This window comes from Gossypium arboreum, chromosome 3 (genome assembly GCF_025698485.1).
Source record: "Gossypium arboreum isolate Shixiya-1 chromosome 3, ASM2569848v2, whole genome shotgun sequence".
Taxonomy (NCBI): Eukaryota; Viridiplantae; Streptophyta; class Magnoliopsida; order Malvales; family Malvaceae; genus Gossypium; species Gossypium arboreum.
Window position 1 is genome coordinate 138,956,403 of NC_069072.1, and position 20,008 is coordinate 138,976,410.

The following is a 20,008-nucleotide window of genomic DNA, read 5'->3' on the forward strand; positions in this document are numbered from 1 at the left end:
ACTCTTAGTATTTTGTGTTGTAACAATTATAAATATATTTTAGGTTAAAGTATCAAAGAGCCCCGTTATAATAGGAGTCAATTTGTATTTTGCTCCGTTTACTAAATAAATAGGTAAACTAGTCCCTGTACATTAGAACAAAGACTAAATTAGACCATATTCGATAAAAGTCTGTTAAAAATTGACGTAGTTGATGAAATAATCATATAGTTATATATCGACATACAAGAATTTAATTCAATGACAGGGGCTCCAACCCCTCTAAAATAGTTTTTTTTTATTTAGGATCCTTTATAATTTATAAAATTTTAAATTAGTAATAGTAAAATTGTACTTTGACCACCTAAAATTATAAAATTTGATTTAATCATTTAAAATTATAAAAATATAAGCTATTAAAATGCTAAATTTGTATTTTCTTATCGTAAAAATATACAATTTAATTTTAAAAATTTTTACCTTCGCTCCTAACGACATACCATGTATATCTCATGTTAATATACAAAACCAAGTTTTAATAGTCAAAATGGATTATTTTTGACAAAATAACTGATTTATTCTATTTTATAACATACAAGATTTAAATTACTCATTTTTGAATAGAAAAACGAAACACAATTCGACTTCTAGTATGAAAATTTTCATTTACCATATAAATTATATAAATTATTAAATCTGTAATTTTCTTTTTCTGTTAATTATTTGATACAATTGAAAGGGTGAGACCTTTTATCGATAAGTAAACCAAATATTATAAAAAATACAACTCGAAATTTTTATAAAATAAAAGCAAAAGGAATTTATTTATTAATATAATATTCTCAATAATACCAAAAATAAAAAATGTTATAGTAGGGAGCTTGGTCCGAAGAGAAGAGACAGAATAAAGGAAATATTTATTGCCAAAATAATTGAGCCGCTTTATTAAAGATTGGAAGCCGCCGAGCCGAGCCGAGAGGCACGCCTTCCAAGGTGATAACCATTAACACTAAACTCGGTCAAAAGTCAGAACCATACATCGTATAAAATGCACTTCCTACACTTGTATCTGCTGTACCTATATATTTTTTAAAATATAAATATACGGTTGTGATGAGATTAAATATTATAGTACAAGAGAAAAGTAAGTTAATTATAGCTTAGTATTGTTCATTTAAACTCACCTTAAGCTTTCAACCTATGAACACTTCTACTTAATTAAAAAGAGACAGTAATTAAAAAAAAGAATGTAAATTATATTAATAGTCACTAAATTATAAAAGTTACAAAATTATTATTTAATTATTTAATTTTATTTTTTGTCACCTAATCATTTTAAATTTTTGGATGTTTTTATTTTTATATTAGTCAATTGATAATGAGAAAAGATAAAATTAAATAGTTAAATGACTTTTATAATTTTTATTATTAGATGACAAAAAGGAAAAAATAGTTAAAGTAATTATTTTGTAAATTTTCGTAAAAAAAAAGTTGGATATTTAACAAAAAAAGCTAAGCCAACTTCAGCCGAGCATAATAGAGCCGAGTCAAGTCTCTCTCTCTCGAGAGGTGATTGTTTTTTCATACGAGAGCTCCATCAGAGGCATCGTAGACCAGACACGTCCAAATCACTGATGCTCACAGGCGGCTCTTAATTGAAAAGCTCTCTGTTATCCACGTGTTCTTCTCTCATTAGTCCTTTACTCGTCTCAAAAAAACACTGTTTTCCCCATTTTCTCTATAATTATTTTCCATTTCCTTCTTTAAAAATAAATAAAAAAATAAAAAATTTATTAAAACCCTCATCGGAGCAAAGACACACAGAGAAGGAAAAAAAAAAGAAAAAAGAAAAAGAAAATCTGGGAATATTATCTTCATCGGAAGAGATTCTTACTCTATTTTTTTTTCTCTAAATATTTGATTGATAGTTAGGTTTTTAAACAAATCTCAACTCAATCTTTTCCCTTTAAAAAAATTATTCTTCCTTTTGATGTATTGAAAAAAATTCACTGTTTTAAAGCGATAGGTTAGGCCTCATCTGAGAATTTTCTTTTTTTTTTTTGTTTTGGTTCTTGTTTTGCTTGCACTGTAAGCTGCTTGTTTTTTTTTTTTTCATTTTTGTTAGGTTTTCTTTTAAAATCTTCAGTGACGAGAATTTGAAGCTCAAGCGAAAAGTCAAAGCAAATATGGATATAAAATCGTTGTGGAATTAAAAATTGTTTCGAGATTCGGTGGTTTGAAGATATGCAGAAATCTAATGAAGCTTTCTTTTTTTTAAAAGAGACGTTGATTGAAATGAGGAATTCGGGGATAATTTAGAAATTAAAAATTTCAAAAAAAACTTGCGGGAGTTGCAACTATGAGTTGCAGCGAAGCAGAAACGAGAAGCGTCGCCGTTTCAAATGGGTTGATAACGAGTGCTGATGAGTTGACTATCGATCAAAATTTGCTTATTGACCCGAAATCGTTATTTATCGGCTCCAAAATCGGCGAAGGAGCTCATGGCAAAGTATACGAAGGAAGGTCAGTCTCTTAACACCTTTGTAAATATTAATAATAATTGTATTAATTTACTAATATATGTTTTCTCTGACGCCGAAATTATATATATGTAATAGCCATGATTGATGTTATTGGTAAAGATTTTTTTATTTATATAATTATTTTTATTGTAATCCGAACTTTTTGTTGTTAATTATCCTCAAATTAACAAGTTTAATTTGTTTTTTAGATAGAAAAAAAAAGGACATATTTTATGTTCTTATGTGGATGTAACAGTAGAAATCAATATATGAAAAACATTGCTATTTCTTCGTAATAATTATTAAAATTGCTGAACGAATTTTAGTGAGTGAAGACAAAAATGATGGATATGACATTTTAATTTGTGGAGTTTTCAAGTGAAACAATGTAAAAAAAAATGGTTGTGCAAATAAGGCTACCCTCTTAGTTACATAGGGGTGAGTCTAACATTTTTTCCAGGTATGGTGATCGGATTGTTGCCATTAAAGTTCTTCACCGTGGGAGTACGGTCGAGGAAAGAGCTGCCCTCGAGAGTCGTTTTGCTCGTGAGGTTAACATGATGTCTCGAGTGAAACATGAGAATCTTGTCAAGGTGAAGATTCTTTGAAGCTTGCATTTCTGTGTAACTTGTTCATTGATGGAATATGCCGATTATATGTTGTTCTCACCTGCAAATTATGGGATTTGTTTACCTTGACAGTTCTTTGGAGCTTGTAAGGACCCGCTGATGGCGATAGTAACCGAGTTATTACCAGGAATGTCCCTCCGCAAGTACTTAATAAGCATTCGTCCGAAAGTTTTAGACCCTCATGTGGCTTTGAATTTTGCACTGGACATTGCGCGTGCCATGGATTGTCTGCATGCTAACGGGATTATACATAGAGATCTGAAGCCTGGTACTTCTTGAATATTCTTCATCAGTTATGTTAAACGCTCTATATAGAATATTAGTTGGTGATTGGAGAGGCTGGCTTGTATAATTCAAAGGCCATGCAATGATTCCTTTTATGGCGGCATCAGGATCTCACTCTGTCCCTTTCATGAATGTGTGCACGAAATCTTCACAGCAGTTAACTAATTTGCTTTAATTCGTATTTTTTTTGTTCTTTTCTGTGCATTAGTGGCTTAAATGATTTTCTTTTCGAATTCTTTGCCGCTTCAGTTGTCTCTTTTCTATGACTGTTTCCTATGTTTTGATTGAACTGTGTGCTTGAAAACTGGAACACCTGAACGTGCAATTACATGCATTTTACCATCAGATGCCTATCTGAATGAATCTCTGCCTCTGAGAGCAGAATGTAGCTTGCAATTTACTCATTGGTGTAATACTTTTGTTCGTAGTTCAGTATGTATTTCTTGATTCCTTTTGCTAATCGCAAATATATGTTGGAATTTATCCATGCAGATAACTTGTTGCTTACAGCAAACCAGAGGTCTGTAAAACTTGCAGATTTTGGTCTTGCGAGGGAAGAATCCGTGACAGAGATGATGACTGCTGAGACTGGGACTTATCGTTGGATGGCCCCTGAGGTTTGTGCAATTGCACCACTATTGTATTAGCAAAAATGAGAAGTTTTATTTATATTAAACTATATTCAAGGTCACTAAACTATTAGTAAGTTTATTTTTTGGTCACTCAACTTCAAAAAGTTACAAAATGCTTATTAAACTTTTTGGTCACTGAGCTGTGAAAATCGTTGCTGTATGGCCTTCTTTGTTCGTATCGTTTTCCCCAATTGAGAGCTCTCTTTATCCTTCTTTTCTACAGTTTATTTTTTTTCTCATGAAACAATTTGGATGTTTATTGACATTTTGTAACTTTGTGAAAACTTTTGAATGGTTCAGTGACCATTTTGTAACTTTTTTAAGTTGACTGACCAAAAAGATAAACTTACTAATAGTTTAGTGACATTGGGTGTAGTTTATTCTTTTATTTATAATGAAGATTGAAGCATTTTTGTTTCTGTTTAATTATTTGAGTGATGTTAGTTATGAAATTCTAATGTTCTAATGCCGATACGCCCACGCATTTATCTATATGCTTATATTTGAACATTTCAATTGATAATGCATGCCCTTAGCTGCAGACCGAATGATCTACTCTTTATGCCAAAAATTTACGATCCTCGCAGTTTACTTTAGAGATTGCTTGACAATTCATCTTTAGGTAATAAATGATTTGTGACTTTTGTTGTAGTTGTATAGCACGGTGACATTGCGTCGAGGAGAAAAAAAGCATTACAATAACAAGGTTGATGTTTACAGCTTTGGAATTGTCTTATGGGAATTATTGACCAATCGCATGCCATTTGAGGGCATGTCGAATTTGCAAGCAGCTTATGCTGCTGCTTTTAAGGTGAAAACTCTTTCAATGCACACAGTTATACAAGATAAATGTTTAAACTAACAGATAGCTAACTAGGTTGATGCAACATGAATGTGCAGCAAGAACGACCGAGCCTTCCGAAGGATATATCCCCTGATCTAGCTTTCATCATACAATCATGTTGGGTTGAGGACCCTAACATGAGGCCAAGCTTTAGTCAGATAGTACGTATGCTGAATGCTTTTCTCTTCACACTCACACCTCCTCCATCGTCAATACCTGAATCCGACACTAGCGAGAAAGCAGGAACAAGTAATGGAACCATAACTGAGTTATCTGTTCGGGCAAAGGGGAAATTTGCTTTCCTACGCCAATTGTTCGCCGCAAAGAGGACAAGGAACTGATAATGAGGGTAAAACCGGTAAAATTTTGAAAAAAAAGGTTTCTTTTTGTTCCAACTCAAGAAAGTTGGCATGTGATAGTAGATATATATGTTCTAACTGAACCTCTTCATAGTTAGCTTTTCTAGTGATGATTTTTTCATCAAGTAAATGTAGGAAAGATGTTTGTTTGGGGGTAACTTGGCAAAATAAAACAAAAATAGAACCATTTACGTCGTCTAGTCGACATTGTTGTAAAGAAGGTATACGATTTCGAATTTTCCCTGTTCATATTAATGTTACCCTTCATCTGAAAAAAGAAGGCTATTACAGTGCATTTCATTCTTGTTTTTGTTTCCTAATGAGATGATGGTATGCATTTCATGTGATACATTTAGATTTGACAGATGCTCGGGTTTGTGCTTTAGGCATTATTAACAAAGCCAGAATCGCAATGATGCATGAGGAGCCAGAGTAGCTGATCTAGGAATGGTGGTAATTTCTTTTGTCTGCATTGACTTGTTCTAAATTGCCTTGGTAACTTTGAACTCGGCATGTTATACTTGAAAAGTGCTCTGCATTGTTATTATGTTTGCCATTGCATTGCTTTGTGTTCATTTTGGGATCAAACATATCTGATTTATGGTCTAAATTGTTCGTGGTTTGTGGTTGCTCGTCTAACAATGTTGTCTTTAAAGTTCGAATTTACGTTCTCTCTTTGAGAGTGTCAATATGTGTTGCTATTACATCCGAACACTTTTAGTTGTTGCTATCACCATTTATCATATTGAAGCCTTAGGCATCGACTTTTATTTGGAAAGATCAAATGTAATAGAGATTCAAATTTTAAATTCGTAAATGTCATCTTCAAGGATTGAATTTGCATTTTTATCTTAAGGCGTAACGTGTTTTACTATTTCACTCAACACTTGTTGATTTTATTTATTGTTATTATACATATTATTAAAATTTTAAACATAAATAACATATTTTTAATATTTACTCTATAATATAATATAATATATTTAACTTAACATGATATAGATTACATAATATATAAAATAGAAAGGGATAAAATAATTTTTCGCTTATGAATTTGACAATTAAGTTCATTTTGTTACTTGTATTTTTGTTATATCTATTTTAATAGCTAATTTTAAAAAAAGTTTGATGATATGTCATTATGAAATTGTGTTACATTATTACTTAAAAAAGAGTATATAAATTTTAGATGATGATGTGGTGTTATCTTAAAGTCTCACATACAGTGTTTTGATAATCGAACCAGTAGTTGAACTTCTCAGATCATTAGTTTTTGATGTAATCAGTTTGAATTAACAAATAATAATTAAAAATTCATAAAAAAAACTAATTATTGATTTTTGCCTCGGTTTTTGATATTTGACAAGTTTCAAGCCATTCTTGATTCAATTAGTTAAACCTTTTTGTTTAAACTGGCATACCAAATGGTTTTTGGTTTAATTAATTTGACCAATTAATAAGAACACTGGTTATGTCATTAAATTTAATAAAGTTTAAATTCAGAGACTAAAATAGATTTAATTGTTTTCGTTACACAAGTGAATCTAAAAATTACAAATATCAAAATTGATTTAATTGTCAAGTTTAAGAGTTAAAATAATTTTATCCAAATAAAATATTATATTATAAATTTAAAATCAAATAAACTAAATCGAGCTTGGATGGTGAATATTAAAATATATTAAATTTTTTTAATTTAAAAAAAAAAATCAATAAGCCTTCTACTCTAATCATAGCAAAACCCTTAAACAATTCTAATTCGATGAGCTAAATATGGAAGTAGTTGAAATAACTCGCCTTTGGATGAAATCGAGAGACCCAAGACTGGGTCTAGAAGAAATAAACGGCTGAGATTTCATACAGAAAAGTACACGCCAGGATCTCAATCGTCCATTTGCCAAAATTAACTCTTTTCATTTTCTTTTAAGAGAGTCAATGTTTTTTTAAAAAAAAAAAGACAAAAACATATTCTACAGTGGAACACATATTTTTATTTATTTTTTTGAAGAACCCGATAATAACAGGGGAAAAAAAGAGTAGAGAATTTCAAGAGAAACCATCGGATTCGAATTAAATTGTGTTGTCTTTTTTTTCTTTAGATCTTTTCCCCAAATTACAAATTAAAATCCAATAGTCACTTTTAGTCAACTCCACTTTTTTTTTTCTTTCTCTATGTGCTTTGGTGAACTGCAACTCGAATTATCTTCACCATTCATTCGATTTCTTTTGTTTTCAGTACCATAGGAGAATTGGGTTTTTCTTTTTTTGGTCAATTGAGCTTATTTGATGGTCTGGGTATGATTCTAATCGAGGAAAAAGTTGGTATTTAAAGTGGGATTCGGGGGATGCAAAAATGGGGGAAAATGGAAATGCAGCTGCTTTACACACAGCAATCAACGCGGTTCAAGCATTGGGGAGAGGATTTGATGTTAATTACGATACGAGGTTATTGTACTGTAAAGGTGTGATGGGTTCTAGGATAGTTGAAATTGATGAAGAACATGTTAGGGATATTTACTTGGATGATCAAATTGTTCTACCTAATATTTCTAGAGATATTAAGAGCTCCAAGGAGTCTATTGGTCGTCATAGTTCTGGGGTTTGTAATTTTCATGAGGTAAATGTTGTGATTTCGGCTTTTGGGCATGTTTTATTCATCAAATATGGTGTAGATTGTTAGTTTTTTCACTTTGGGTTTTTTATTAAGTTATTGTGTTATTGTGTTTTTTCTATGGCTTTGGTTGATCATATTCATGGTTAGAATTGAATGTTTCTTTTGGGAATGACCAATGTATCTACATGTCCGTTTTATGGTTCATAATGACTAAATTTTAGGAATTTTTTTTGGGATTCGTAGCTATCTCTCCTATCACTTCCAGGTTCAAGTTTAAGTTCTCCTTGGGAGTGCAGTGATGTTTATCGTTAGTGTTAATGGTTAGCCTAAAGGCTGGCAATTGATTCTGTTTGGACTTACATGTTATCTCCTATGGAAGTATGTAGGTCATGTTTGATTATTAGTGATTTGATTCCAAATTATGTTGCTTGTTTGAAATTTAATTTGAGGGGTTAGCTTCAATAGAAGTATCATGGAGGCCTTGAATGTTAGATCAAAGAGCAAACTAGTCCTTCTAATTTCGTTCCTTTCATACGTTAGCATGAGGTATACGTCACTGTCTGGTTATTCCGTCAGCTAGACCAGTTTTTAATAGTGCAAATGGATGGAATTTTTAACAGAAAGGATCGATTTGCTCTTTGATCTAATGTTCAGGGATTAATTTGCCCATTTTTTGACTGGAGGGAGCAAAATGCAGTTTGACTCCTAGTACAAGGGCCTCCATGGTACTTTTAGCTTCTTAAAATGTAGTGTTTTTGGTGGTGATTAAGAAAAAGCATTAGATCATTGAATTTGATTATGATGGGCCTACTTATGTTTAGGAGAAAGAGTGTATGCTAATTGAATTTCTTAGTACTTTGTAATCAATTATGAAATGAAGAATTAAGCATTATTTAAACTATTTCCGACAAATGGCTTCGACTTGATGTGTTTCGATTTGTATTGCTTTAAGATTTTTCTAATTCACTTTTGTTAACTTACCAACTACAGATGGTGGAGTATTTCAATAAAAAAGCCAACGTTTCTAGTTGTTTTGCGCTCGGTAGTTTCAATTCTGTGTTTAGCTTTACCGGTTCAACAAATATTGATGCTGCGACCACAAAGATGCTCTCTATGGATGGATTTTACATTCCACTTGCCAAGCTTCAGCTTACAAGGTCACCATTGGTGTTGCAAGATAAGGTTAAACGTGCCGTCCCAACTTCTTGGGATCCATCATCCTTGGCTAGGTATGAACTGTTTGTCGATTAGTGTAAAATTCTCAGAATATAGGCTTGAAGTCCTAATATTGCTCTATTTTTACAGTTTCATTGAAAATTTTGGGACACATGTCGTTACTTCCGTAACTATTGGTGGTAAAGATGTGATATACATCAAACAACATCATTCTTCACCTTTATCTACCATGGAGATTAAAAACTATGTGCAGGATATCGGAAATCAAAGATTCTCTGATAAAGAAAGTCATACGAGTTCAGGTCAAATCAAATTAAAGGACAAGGCTAGTTCCACTATTTCCATTGGATGTTTGTCTTCCTTTATTTGTTTTGCTTTCTTGACCATTGCTGACTTAACATAATTTGTTGAGTTTTACAGGGTCTTGATCCAGGCTTATTCAATAGTCAAGGGATATACCCTCAGCCTTCCAATGCGCCATGTCTTAACGGGAAAGAGGTATTTAGATGGCTTGACGGTTTATTAGTGGAAATCACTTTGCTAATGGATATTCAATATCTTTGGGATTCTATTCTGTTATTTGTTTATTGTCAAATCGAATCACTGTAGTCAAGGCCGTGTACTGAGATTAACCTTTGTTTTGTCTGGTTGTTGTTCTTGTTGTACTTCCTACTTTTTCGGCTACATGCTCAAATTGTGGCCTAACCTTTTAGGGGTAGCTCATATAAGGGCCAAACTTTTTAAAATAGTCATATAAGGGCTTAACCTTTACAAAAGTGATCAAATGAAGGTCAAACTTTTCAAAATGGTCAAATAAGGGCCAAACCTTTTCAAAAGCACTCAAATAAGGGCTTCTCATATGTCATATATCAGGTTTCAAATTATGTTTTTTATTATTTTCTTTTTTTTTAAGCAATATCTGATTCGACTGTTATGTGTTTTATTCTAAACATGTCAACCTTCACCTAATTTTTACTACAAACTAGGCTGATGTGTGTGAAAAGCTCTTATTTGAGCACTTCTGTAAATGTTAGGCCCTTATATGACTACTTTGAAAGGTTTGGTCCTTATATGAGCAACCCCAAAAGGGTTGGCTCTAAATTGAGCAATTAGGCCTACTTTTTCCTCTTAAAATATTTGTATGTCGATGATGTTGAATTGTATTTTATTATCGCTTTTGGTTGCTAATTGTTTATTTATCATTCACTCTTTTAGTCAATTCTAATTGTGTGACTAGATGGTGTTTCACTCTGTGCCTTGGTTTCTTATTTTTGCAGGATGTTACAGTCATTTTTCGTAGGAGGGGAGGAGATGATCTGGAACAAAACCACACACAGTGGGCAAAAACCGTGCGGTCATCTCCGGATGTCATCGAAATGACTTTCTATCCTATTAATGCTCTACTTGATGGAGTAGCCAGAAAGGAGCATCTGACTCGTGCTATCAGTCTTTATCTCGAATGTAATACTACTAATTCTTTCCAATTCCTTATGTTGCTAATGTTTAACCCTCAGGACTAACTTAAATCTTCTGACTGATTCTTGGCAGACAAGCCTCCAGTCGAAGAACTTAGATATTTCTTAGAGTTCCAGATTCCTAGGATATGGGCTCCGGTACAGGACAAGATTCCTGGCCACCAGAGGAAGGAACCTGTTTGCCCGTCTTTGCAATTCAGCATGATGGGGCAAAAACTTTATGTCAGCCAAGAACAGGTATATGTGTATGCAATAACTTTTTCATCTTAAAAATTTCAAGCTCTTCGATTTGTTGGTGAAATGTGTTCGTAAGAACGGAAAGAGCATGATTAAGGCTCATGGTTATTGCTGCCCCCGGATAGCTCATTGTCGTGAAACAGGGGCAAAGTCAGAAATTCTTTTAAGGGGGGGGCCGAGATTAAGTTATACATTGTTGTGAGTTAAAATGTAATGTCATCTTTGTATTGGCTTATATCTTTATGGTTTTCAAAAGGACTAAATCAAAATTCTAGCATTTTTGGAGGGGTAAACTATAATCTTATCATATATTAACTTAAGAGTTTATGAATTTTGGGGGTCTAAAGCTGCAATTTTTAATTTTTTTTGTTGGGGGGTGGAGGTACCTTCCCCCTCCCTTCACCCGTCGTGAAATGTTTAATAATGAAAGCCATCTTTGTGATGTCTCTTGCCTTGAGAAACTTAACCCGCGTTAGTAGCTGTTCTTTTTCTCCCGGAACATTGAGTTGAGCTTTATCTAAGCTTGATAGCAATTGCATAACCTCTACGGGCATTCTAAGAGCCATAATTGTGGTGTATCATATATAACTAAAATGCATTGGTTATAGACCACTCCACGAAAGAGATACTGGTTGATAACATGAATTGTTATAAAAATATTTTGCATCTAATCTGGTGCTTGATGTAAATTGCAGGTCTCGGTTGGACGTAAGCCAGTAACAGGCTTGCGATTACGACTAGAAGGAATCAAGCAGAACCGTCTGAGTATTCATCTTCAACACTTAGCTTCTCTTCCGAAGATCCTACTCCCACATTGGGACACCGATGTTGCAATCGGTGCTCCTAAATGGCAAGGACCAGAGGAGCAAGATAGCAGATGGTTTGAACCTGTGAAATGGAAGAATTTTTCTCATGTTAGTACGGCACCAATTGAAAACCCCGAAACCTTTATAGGTGACCTCTCTGGCGTCTACATTGTCACTGGGGCACAACTCGGAGTCTGGAACTTCGGGTCAAGAAACGTCTTGTATATGAGGCTCTTGTATTCTAGGCTTCCAGGTTGCACGATACGAAGATCGTTGTGGGACCATTGTCCAAATGACAAATTGAAGAAAGTTGTTGCTACTATAGGTACTACCAACTCCGGTGATTCTAGTTCCGGTTCACAAGAAAATGTTGTAAACAAATTGGCTAAATTCGTTGATATGTCCGAGATGAGCAAAGGACCACAAGATCCTCCGGGTCATTGGCTAGTAACCGGTGGAAAGCTCGGTGTCGAGAAAGGCAAAATCGTATTAAGGGTAAAGTACTCCTTGTTGAATTATTGAATCTCTTGGCATATGCTTGGTATGGTCTCGTGCCGGTCCATGTTTAAGTAGAGGCGATGTTTTTCGTTCTTTTTGCACGTCTGTACGTGTTCGTCGTGCTTGTAAAGAATTGTGTTTTGATGAATTTGATTTTGAGTGGTTTTCTAGGATATGTATGTTTAAACATGGAGTTTTTCTTACAATTTTGGTAGCAACTTGTGTCTTGTAAACATTTTTCAAGTGCTGTGAATTATGTAGAAATAACCTTGGAGGAAATATGTCTTAATTGTATCTACATGAGATGTATATATACACTTGCTAGGTAAATCATAAAACATGTTTAAGAAAGGTCTAATTTCGGTTTTAGTCCCTCTATAAAACTGGGATATCATGTTATTTGTATCATTCTTCAATAATTCAATGCTATTTTAGTATTTTCATCCTGAAAATAATCAAATCTAACATGATGTGTTGAAATTTAAGATGAAAATTTTGAAATGACATTAAATTATTAGAAAGTGATACAATGACATAATATCCCGATTTAGGAAATTCTTCAATTTTACCACATCCAGGAGGCTCTACAGTATCATTAATATGAGCTTCCACACTCACTTCACTGCATGCCACTCATGCTATAAAACAATATCTCAAGAATTCACATAAACACAAAAATTCTTTTCAAAATTTCATAACTATAAAATTATAAAAATCCCATGCTATAAAATTACTTTTAAAATTAAAATATTTAAAAATTATAAAAAAATTTAACCTTTAAAAATTTAATTAATTACTTTTGTAAAATAAGAGAGTCAAACAAGTCATTACGATTTAAGTATAAAAAGAACCTAGACAATACCCATTTATACCAAATGCATGTATTAAAATAAAAGACCCACATAATAAAACTCGAACTTTGTCACTAAAACCCTAAAACCTTAACCATAACAAGCCGAAGTTAGCAAAGTAGTGTTTTTTTTATGTAGGAGTAGAGTAGTTGAGATTAGCATAATTTAAAAAAAATATTTGATATTAACCTGAAATTCAACAAAACCATTCCAACACCACTTGTTTTATATATCATCACCACTTGTTTTATATATCATACTTTGTGATTTAATTTATTGAAATAAATTAAATAATTAATTATTATCGTCTAAATTTTAGGGTGTTCTCATTTTTGTCATTTAATTTTTTTTTTTTGTAATTTGGTCACTCAACTTTTAGGATGTTTCCTTTTTAGTTACTCAAGCATTAAATCTTTAACGTTAGTTGTGTACGCCACATTATGTTTATACTCTCATTTTGATCATTCAACTTTTTGATCACTTTCATTTTAGTCACCAAAATTTATTTTTAAAATATTGATTTGGACAAAAAAATCAAGGATTAAAGTAAAAAAAACGATAAACTAAACTAATACACAAAAATAAAATGAATACACTGTTGACATTTTGTTATCCTTTAATAATGTCAACTGATTTTTACTATACCATTAAAATTTTTAATTTAATCTCCTTTTAATTTTAATTTTTTATGTTTCAGATTATTAATTTAATCTAAATTAGAGTTTGAAACTCATGTAATTAACCCATTTTGGTTAACCCGAGACAAATCTATAGATCTATGAGAAATCTCATTCAATTGGATATATTATATATTATTTTAGTTTCTACCGCTTTTTATTTTAATCCATGATTTTTTTTAAGCCAATCAATACTTAAAAAGATATTTTTGAGTGACAAAAATGAAAGCGGTCTAAAAGTTAGATAACCAAAATGAAAGTGCAAACATAATATGGCTTGTGCAGTTAACTACCGTTAGAGATTTAACGCTTGAATAATTAAAATAAAAAAATCTCTAAAAATTGGGTGATCAACTAAACAATTTACCCATTATTATACAAAAGAAATATCTATCATAGTATTTATATTAAAAAAGTAAAGCTTTGGTTGAATTTGTATAGTTGATGTGTTGGATTCCATATTGTTTTTGATTCTAATAAATAAATTGATTTTTTTATAGATTTTATATTTTAAAATATAAAAAGATAAAAGTACTCTAAAAAAGATATTTTAGCTTTGTAAAATAGGTTTTTTTTGTCATTTCTTCAATTGAACTGATATTCGGTTAACTTATGACAATAACTCAATAATACGATAACATGTAATTCATTAATAATGCTTAAATATATGCACGATTATTATTATTTTAATTATAAACTTTTCTTTAATTGAAGATGGGGTCTTGAATTCTCCTCTCAATTTATTCAAAGTAGTTAATTTGTGTTGATTTAATTATTAAATCAATTATTCAATTTAGTACTTACAATGATTGGATTTATTTTAATAAATTAATTAGTTTAAATGTATTAGTTATTAAATTAAATATTCAGTTCGGTGCTTGTAATTTTTATTTTAATTGAAATCGAAAAAAGAATACTACTTATTATTTAGTAGTGTGATTTGTATTTGTAACATTATCAATATATAAATTTATACACTAACACTGAACCATATTATGTCACATATAATGTATTTTTTTCGGTTAATTACAAGAGTAGGGTAAAATCTTAACAGTAACCGACAACACCCTAACCATCAGGTCAACATACGAGATTCTTGATAGATATCTTTTTTTAATAACACAATTTATACACTGTTAAAATATCAAATACAAATCGATTAATTTTATTATTAGAAGGGTGTTAGGGTTACTTGCCCAACTTGGAAAATATTTTGTGTATATATATATATATATATATATATATATAAATCCAAGTTGCATTTTCTTTTAATGAAAAATTGCATCCATTGTCAAAATATGGATAAATATCAGTTCACTTTTCTATTGAGGAAAAGACCAAAAGGATATGATTGTACCAATCATAAGAGTTATCTTCTTTTCACTTGGCAAAATTAAGGTTGGGGATAATTAGGTAATTTTTTTGATTAGTTAGAAAATTAATTTAAAATTTAAAATATTTTAAAGTAATTATAAAATAAATATAAAATACAAATAAATTAAGAATTTGAATAATTTGAACATTCACATATTAGGATAATACATTTCAATATACTCTAACTCACATTTTCTTATACTCGTGTTAATCGAACTAAGACTCAAATCGTTAAAATTTAAACCTAATTATATAAAATTATATATATAAAAAATAGTTATCTCCTTATGATGATGTCAAAAGTGGTATGCAAGAAGCCAATGAGAAGATGGCAGCCAAGCTCCCACTACATGACCAAAGCTATTGTGATTGGGTGCAACTACAAGGTTTTATCAAACAACTGTTACATCAATGGCATACTCAATGGATTTGGTACTAAAAGTATATATCACACTGCCCTACCCAAACTAAACCATTCAATTTTGTATCTCTTACTTTCTTTTTTTTTTTTATAAATTTTGGATCACTGATTTCTGTATCTCTTTTAAAGTTTCTTTTTTATCAATAAAATTTATCGAGTGATAAAAATTTTGATATTTTAAAAATAAGATTTTTAGTTTGAATTTTGTGAATAATAAAAAAAAACCGACCTTATAAAATAAAGCTGAGGGAAAGAAATTCAAACTGTGATATTTGGGAGTAAAAAACGGTGGTTAATCGAATTGAATTGGAATTTAATTTTTTTATTTTTATGTAAAATTATTTAATTTTAAAAAATTATAAAAAAGGCTTGAAATTTTATCAAATAATATCTAAAAAACCACAAAATAAAGTAAATTTTTTTATCAAAATAGAGTCAAAAGACATAAAAGAAAAAAAGTTAAAATAATGATAGGTGTCCATTTATTTATTTATTAGATTTTTAGGTGTTGTAATAGTCTAGAACCTACTTGTGAAAAATTCTCTTGTAGTTAACTAAATAGAATTACAAAGATTAATTCGAAAAATTAAAGAAAAAAATCACTCAATCGAATCAAATCGAACTTAATCCTATTAAAATAGAGATTCGACTCAGTTCAATTCTAAATTTAATTCGTTAAAAAACTTAGGAAGTCCCTGTATTACAAGGACTAGGCCAAATTAGTTTATTTATTATTGAACGGATCAATTTAGTCCCTATACTATTTAAAAGAATCAAATGAACTCAAATTGTAACATACTTAAAATTTATTGTATAATAAATATCTTGATAATTATTTTTTCAATTTCCAAACAAAAGATTTCATTTCCAAAACATAAAATTTAAAATTTTTTAAATTTACTAAACAATAAATGTTAATTCTACTCCAATATGACATTATTTGTATTTTTTAATAATATATGAATTAAATTAATCTATTTAATCAAGTCGCTGTAATAGAGGGACCTTTTAAGGAAATTCACCTTTATTTAGTTGGAGCCAATATAAGAACCAAACACCGAGTTGTCTCGAAATGATAAAACAAAAGTTGACCCCACAAACACAGCAATCGGTTTCATATAAATAAGGATTCCACCGATTGTTTCACTGCAACTCGGCGATTGCATATAAAGTTAAATTAGAGTTCTGGTTCTCATGATCTCCTTCCCCTACAAAAACAGACATTAAAGTAAGGCTTTAAACATCTTTTTCTATTAAAAAAATCTTCTTTTTTTTCTCTCTTTTAATTGTTGGGTTTTTTGGGATAAATAAAGAGACATGTTCCAGTATGATGAACGTTAAATCGGTCCCGAATTCGGATAAATACAACTTCCCTTCTTTTTTTTGGCTTATCTGTTCTTTTTAAGACACAACACTTGTTATGTTAGCAGCAAAAATGGATCGGCGGAGCATGGGGGAGACACAGATCAGTACATTAGTACCTGCAGATGAGAAACAAACCGATGATTCTTACATTACCGAGACGACGAATTTCGACACCAATATGGTTATCATATTAGCAGCACTTTTGTGCGCGGTGCTATGCGCGTTGGTGTTCAACTCCATCAATCGTTGTCGCCGTAGGGAGAGTCCGGAACAAGCGGCTGCTCGGCTTGCGGCAACGGGGTTGAAGAAACGAGATTTGAAACGGATCCCGGTGGCCGTTTACGGGATGGGCGCCACTAGCTTTACGGCTACCGAGTGTCCCATTTGTCTTGGAGAGTTCTTGGATGGTGAAAAGGTACGAGTGTTACCAAAATGTAACCATGGGTTCCATGTGAAGTGCATAGATAAATGGTTAATGTCGCACTCATCGTGCCCGAATTGTCGGCATTCCTTGCTCGAACATAAGACGGAGAACAAGGATGTGACCGCCGGTTCCGGTCGGCAACCGACGGACAATGGCGATCTTGTTATATTTGTTCAGTAGGGAAGCTAGTACATTCGTTGCTTCATCGTACTTGTTTGTTATAGTTTGCATATCCTTAGGGACTAAATTGCAAATACTAGGATTTCTTTTTTATTGTTTCTTGCAAGTCTCGCAAGTTTGAAGTTTATTACATGATAGTTTGCTTACAGAGTTACATTGAAGATAGAACTGTTCCATTCATCATCTTGTATCATGATTGGTCAAATATCGTTTTAGTTCCTCTATTGTGGTCAAATTTAATGATTAGCCCCTAAAATTTAATTTAGAACGGATTCCATGTAGTATTTTAACTGTATTATTATAATATTACAAGGATTAAATCTCAAATTCAAACATATTAGAGGGATCTTGATCAATATTATTAGTAAATGTGTGGCCCATTTTGCAACTTGCAGTGTTTAAAAGAGCCTTATTGGCTCATAGATTCACTTTTGTTGCAAGTGTTAATTAAATAATTGAAGATAAATAGGAGAAAAAATATCAATTGGAGAGACACATGTCTCGATGGCGTAGGTACAAAAGGGAGGTTAGTTAACTATGGATTCCTATTTAATATATATATATATTTTAAAAAATTAATACGAATAAACGAGATCTTGACATTGTTAACAAAAGTTAAGGTTGGGTTGGGCTAGGACCTTAAGTACCAAGATTCGAGTCTTATTCAAAATAGTATCGTATTAGCAAAAACTCTTTATGTTCTAATTTATTATTGATATAAATTGGTATTGATCGGAATGGACTGAAATGTTTTGGTATGATTAATACTATTCAAAATTTAGATAAAAATAAAAGTTAAAATTTATCATTCCAATTTACTATCGAATAGAATGTTTTGACCGATACAAATGGTATCAATATGGAATTGACTTTCTTTAATGTCAACCGAACTAGTAATCTTTTAGTCCTAAGTTTAATATAAATTCACTTTTAAAACAATAAAAAATTATACAATAATAAATTTAATCCTTAATGTTTATCTCTTCGATTACTTTGGTTCTCTACTTTTAAATTTTAGTCATTTTTAAAATATAATTTTGATTGGTGTAGTAACAAATTTAGTATTAATATTTATATATTTAACAAAATGTTGATAAAACATATAAATGTTACTTAATTAAATTTATTAAATCAAAATTAAATTAACAGAATAGATAAATATTGCACGCTAAATTTCTCTCATAATATTAAACTGAATACTAGTCCAAAAATTTTAAAACCCAAAATTAGTACGAAAATTACTGAAAAAATCTAACTCAACTCAAATCCGAAATTTAAAAAGATATAATATAACAACCAAACACTGAATTATCTCCGAAAACAGAAAAGAAATTCACCCCACAAACGCAACAATCAGTTTCATATAAATTAGGATTCCACCGGTTGTTTCACTGCAACTCGGCGGCGACTGCATATAAAGTTAATTAGAGTTCTGGTTGTTATGGTCTCCTTCCTCAACACAAACTGAGGCACTAAGCTAAGTCTTTGGGGGGGATGTATAAAGAAACATGTTCCAGTACGATGAACGTTACATCGGTGATCGGTCCCCAGTTCTGATAAATACAAATTTCAATCTTCTTTTTATTGCCATATCTATTGTTTTTAAGCCACAACACTGATCGGCGTAGCACAAATGAGTACATTGGCACCATCCAATGAGGATCAAGCCTGTGATCCTTTCCTTACCCCGATGGAGAATTTCTTCTCCCATGCGATTATGAAATTGGCCGTACTTCTTTTTGCAATGATATTATTGGTTCAGTTGAATTCGCTCATCCATGGTCGCTGTAGGGAGAATCCGGAACGAGCGGCAGCGACTCAGTTGGCGACGGTGGGGTTGAATAAACGGGACTTGAAACGAATCCCGGTGGCCGTTTACAGGACTGGCGGCACAAGCTTTACGGCCACCGACTGTCCCATTTGTCTTGGAGAGTTCTTAGATGGGGAAAAGGTACGAGTGTTACCAAAATGCAACCATGGATTCCATGTGAAGTGTATAGACAAATGGTTAATGTCGAAGTCATCGTGCCCGAATTGTCGACATTCATTGCTCGAACATGAGACGTTGAACCGGGATGTTATCGCCGGTCCCGACCGGCTACCGTCGGATAGTGGCGATGTTGTTATAGTTGTTCAAGAGGGAAGCTAGTACATTCTTGCTTCATGGTACTTGTTTGTTATAGTTTGCATATCTTTAGGGACTAAATTGCAAATATTGGAATAATTTTTTATTTCTTGGTAAGTCTCACAAGTTTGAAGTTTATTGCATTATAGTTGGTTAGAGAGTTACATTGAAGATAGAACTCTTCAGTTCATCATCTCGTATCTCGATTTCACAGAAATTGGAGCTTTTAGAAATTATTGGTCAAAATATCGTTTAGGTCCCTGGTCAAATTTAAGGATTAGCCCCTAAACTTTAAATTGGCGTAAGGTTTAATTTTGGCCCATTACTTGTATTCTTTAACATTTCAATATTCACATATTCAAATTTAACAAATTGTTATCTTTGAAATTTAACAAATTGATCTCCTACTTTTATAATATTATAAATTAGTCCAAATAGTTATGGTTTTATTTTAAAAGAAAATTAAATACAGAGTCTTGGCATTGTTAGCAAAGGTTGAGGCTTGGGTTAAGCCCTTAAGTATCAAGTTTCTAGT

At 31.7% G+C, this 20,008-nt stretch overlaps 4 protein-coding genes across 5 annotated transcripts; all 4 read left to right on the plus strand.

Annotated features, from left to right (window-relative positions):
• The first annotated feature begins 1,699 nt into the window (after positions 1 to 1,699).
• On the plus strand, positions 1,700 to 5,530 carry LOC108476420 (serine/threonine-protein kinase STY13-like). Of its 2 annotated transcripts, XM_017778638.2 has the most exons (7): positions 1,700 to 2,005; positions 2,105 to 2,502; positions 2,962 to 3,094; positions 3,203 to 3,398; positions 3,908 to 4,032; positions 4,700 to 4,858; positions 4,948 to 5,530. In XM_017778638.2, the coding sequence occupies exons 2-7, from the start codon at positions 2,339 to 2,341 to the stop codon at positions 5,230 to 5,232; spliced, it is 1,062 nt and encodes a 353-aa protein (XP_017634127.1). In that variant the 5' UTR covers positions 1,700 to 2,005; positions 2,105 to 2,338; the 3' UTR covers positions 5,233 to 5,530. The 2 variants fall into 2 exon arrangements, with proteins under 2 accessions (XP_017634127.1, XP_017634129.1); XM_017778640.2 differs by lacking the exon at positions 1,700 to 2,005 and having other exon boundaries at positions 2,336 to 2,502; positions 2,991 to 3,094.
• A 1,617-nt stretch (positions 5,531 to 7,147) lies between these two features.
• Positions 7,148 to 12,335, plus strand: LOC108474389 (MACPF domain-containing protein CAD1-like). Its single transcript, XM_017776296.2, has 7 exons — positions 7,148 to 7,867; positions 8,855 to 9,093; positions 9,170 to 9,365; positions 9,461 to 9,538; positions 10,318 to 10,501; positions 10,589 to 10,752; positions 11,448 to 12,335. The coding sequence occupies exons 1-7, from the start codon at positions 7,604 to 7,606 to the stop codon at positions 12,078 to 12,080; spliced, it is 1,758 nt and encodes a 585-aa protein (XP_017631785.1). The 5' UTR covers positions 7,148 to 7,603; the 3' UTR covers positions 12,081 to 12,335.
• A 4,124-nt stretch (positions 12,336 to 16,459) lies between these two features.
• Positions 16,460 to 17,516, plus strand: LOC108475646 (RING-H2 finger protein ATL74-like). The gene is made up of 2 exons (XM_017777629.2): positions 16,460 to 16,607; positions 16,810 to 17,516. Exon 2 carries the CDS (start codon positions 16,815 to 16,817, stop codon positions 17,346 to 17,348), a length of 534 nt encoding a protein of 177 aa, XP_017633118.1. The 5' UTR covers positions 16,460 to 16,607; positions 16,810 to 16,814; the 3' UTR covers positions 17,349 to 17,516.
• Positions 17,517 to 18,659: 1,143 nt separating this feature from the next.
• On the plus strand, positions 18,660 to 19,611 carry LOC108475129 (RING-H2 finger protein ATL74-like). Its single transcript, XM_017777122.2, has one exon. The coding sequence runs from the start codon at positions 18,982 to 18,984 to the stop codon at positions 19,495 to 19,497; it is 516 nt and encodes a 171-aa protein (XP_017632611.1). The 5' UTR covers positions 18,660 to 18,981; the 3' UTR covers positions 19,498 to 19,611.
• The last annotated feature ends 397 nt before the right edge of the window (positions 19,612 to 20,008 follow it).

What these genes read in the sequence shown, in the direction of transcription:
- LOC108474389 (XM_017776296.2), top strand. Translation starts at nt 7,604, where the DNA reads ATGGGGGAAAATGGAAATGCAGCTGCTTTACACACAGCAATCAACGCG. An exon ending in GATCCATCATCCTTGGCTAG is followed by an intron (nt 9,094 to 9,169) that starts GTATGAACTGTT and finishes CTATTTTTACAG; the next exon opens with TTTCATTGAAAATTTTGGGA. An exon ending in TTTATGTCAGCCAAGAACAG is followed by an intron (nt 10,753 to 11,447) that starts GTATATGTGTAT and finishes TGTAAATTGCAG; the next exon opens with GTCTCGGTTGGACGTAAGCC.
- LOC108475129 (XM_017777122.2), top strand. Translation starts at nt 18,982, where the DNA reads ATGAGTACATTGGCACCATCCAATGAGGATCAAGCCTGTGATCCTTTC.
- LOC108475646 (XM_017777629.2), top strand. Translation starts at nt 16,815, where the DNA reads ATGGATCGGCGGAGCATGGGGGAGACACAGATCAGTACATTAGTACCT.
- LOC108476420 (XM_017778638.2), top strand. Translation starts at nt 2,339, where the DNA reads ATGAGTTGCAGCGAAGCAGAAACGAGAAGCGTCGCCGTTTCAAATGGG. An exon ending in GGCAAAGTATACGAAGGAAG is followed by an intron (nt 2,503 to 2,961) that starts GTCAGTCTCTTA and finishes CATTTTTTCCAG; the next exon opens with GTATGGTGATCGGATTGTTG. An exon ending in CTTATGCTGCTGCTTTTAAG is followed by an intron (nt 4,859 to 4,947) that starts GTGAAAACTCTT and finishes ATGAATGTGCAG; the next exon opens with CAAGAACGACCGAGCCTTCC.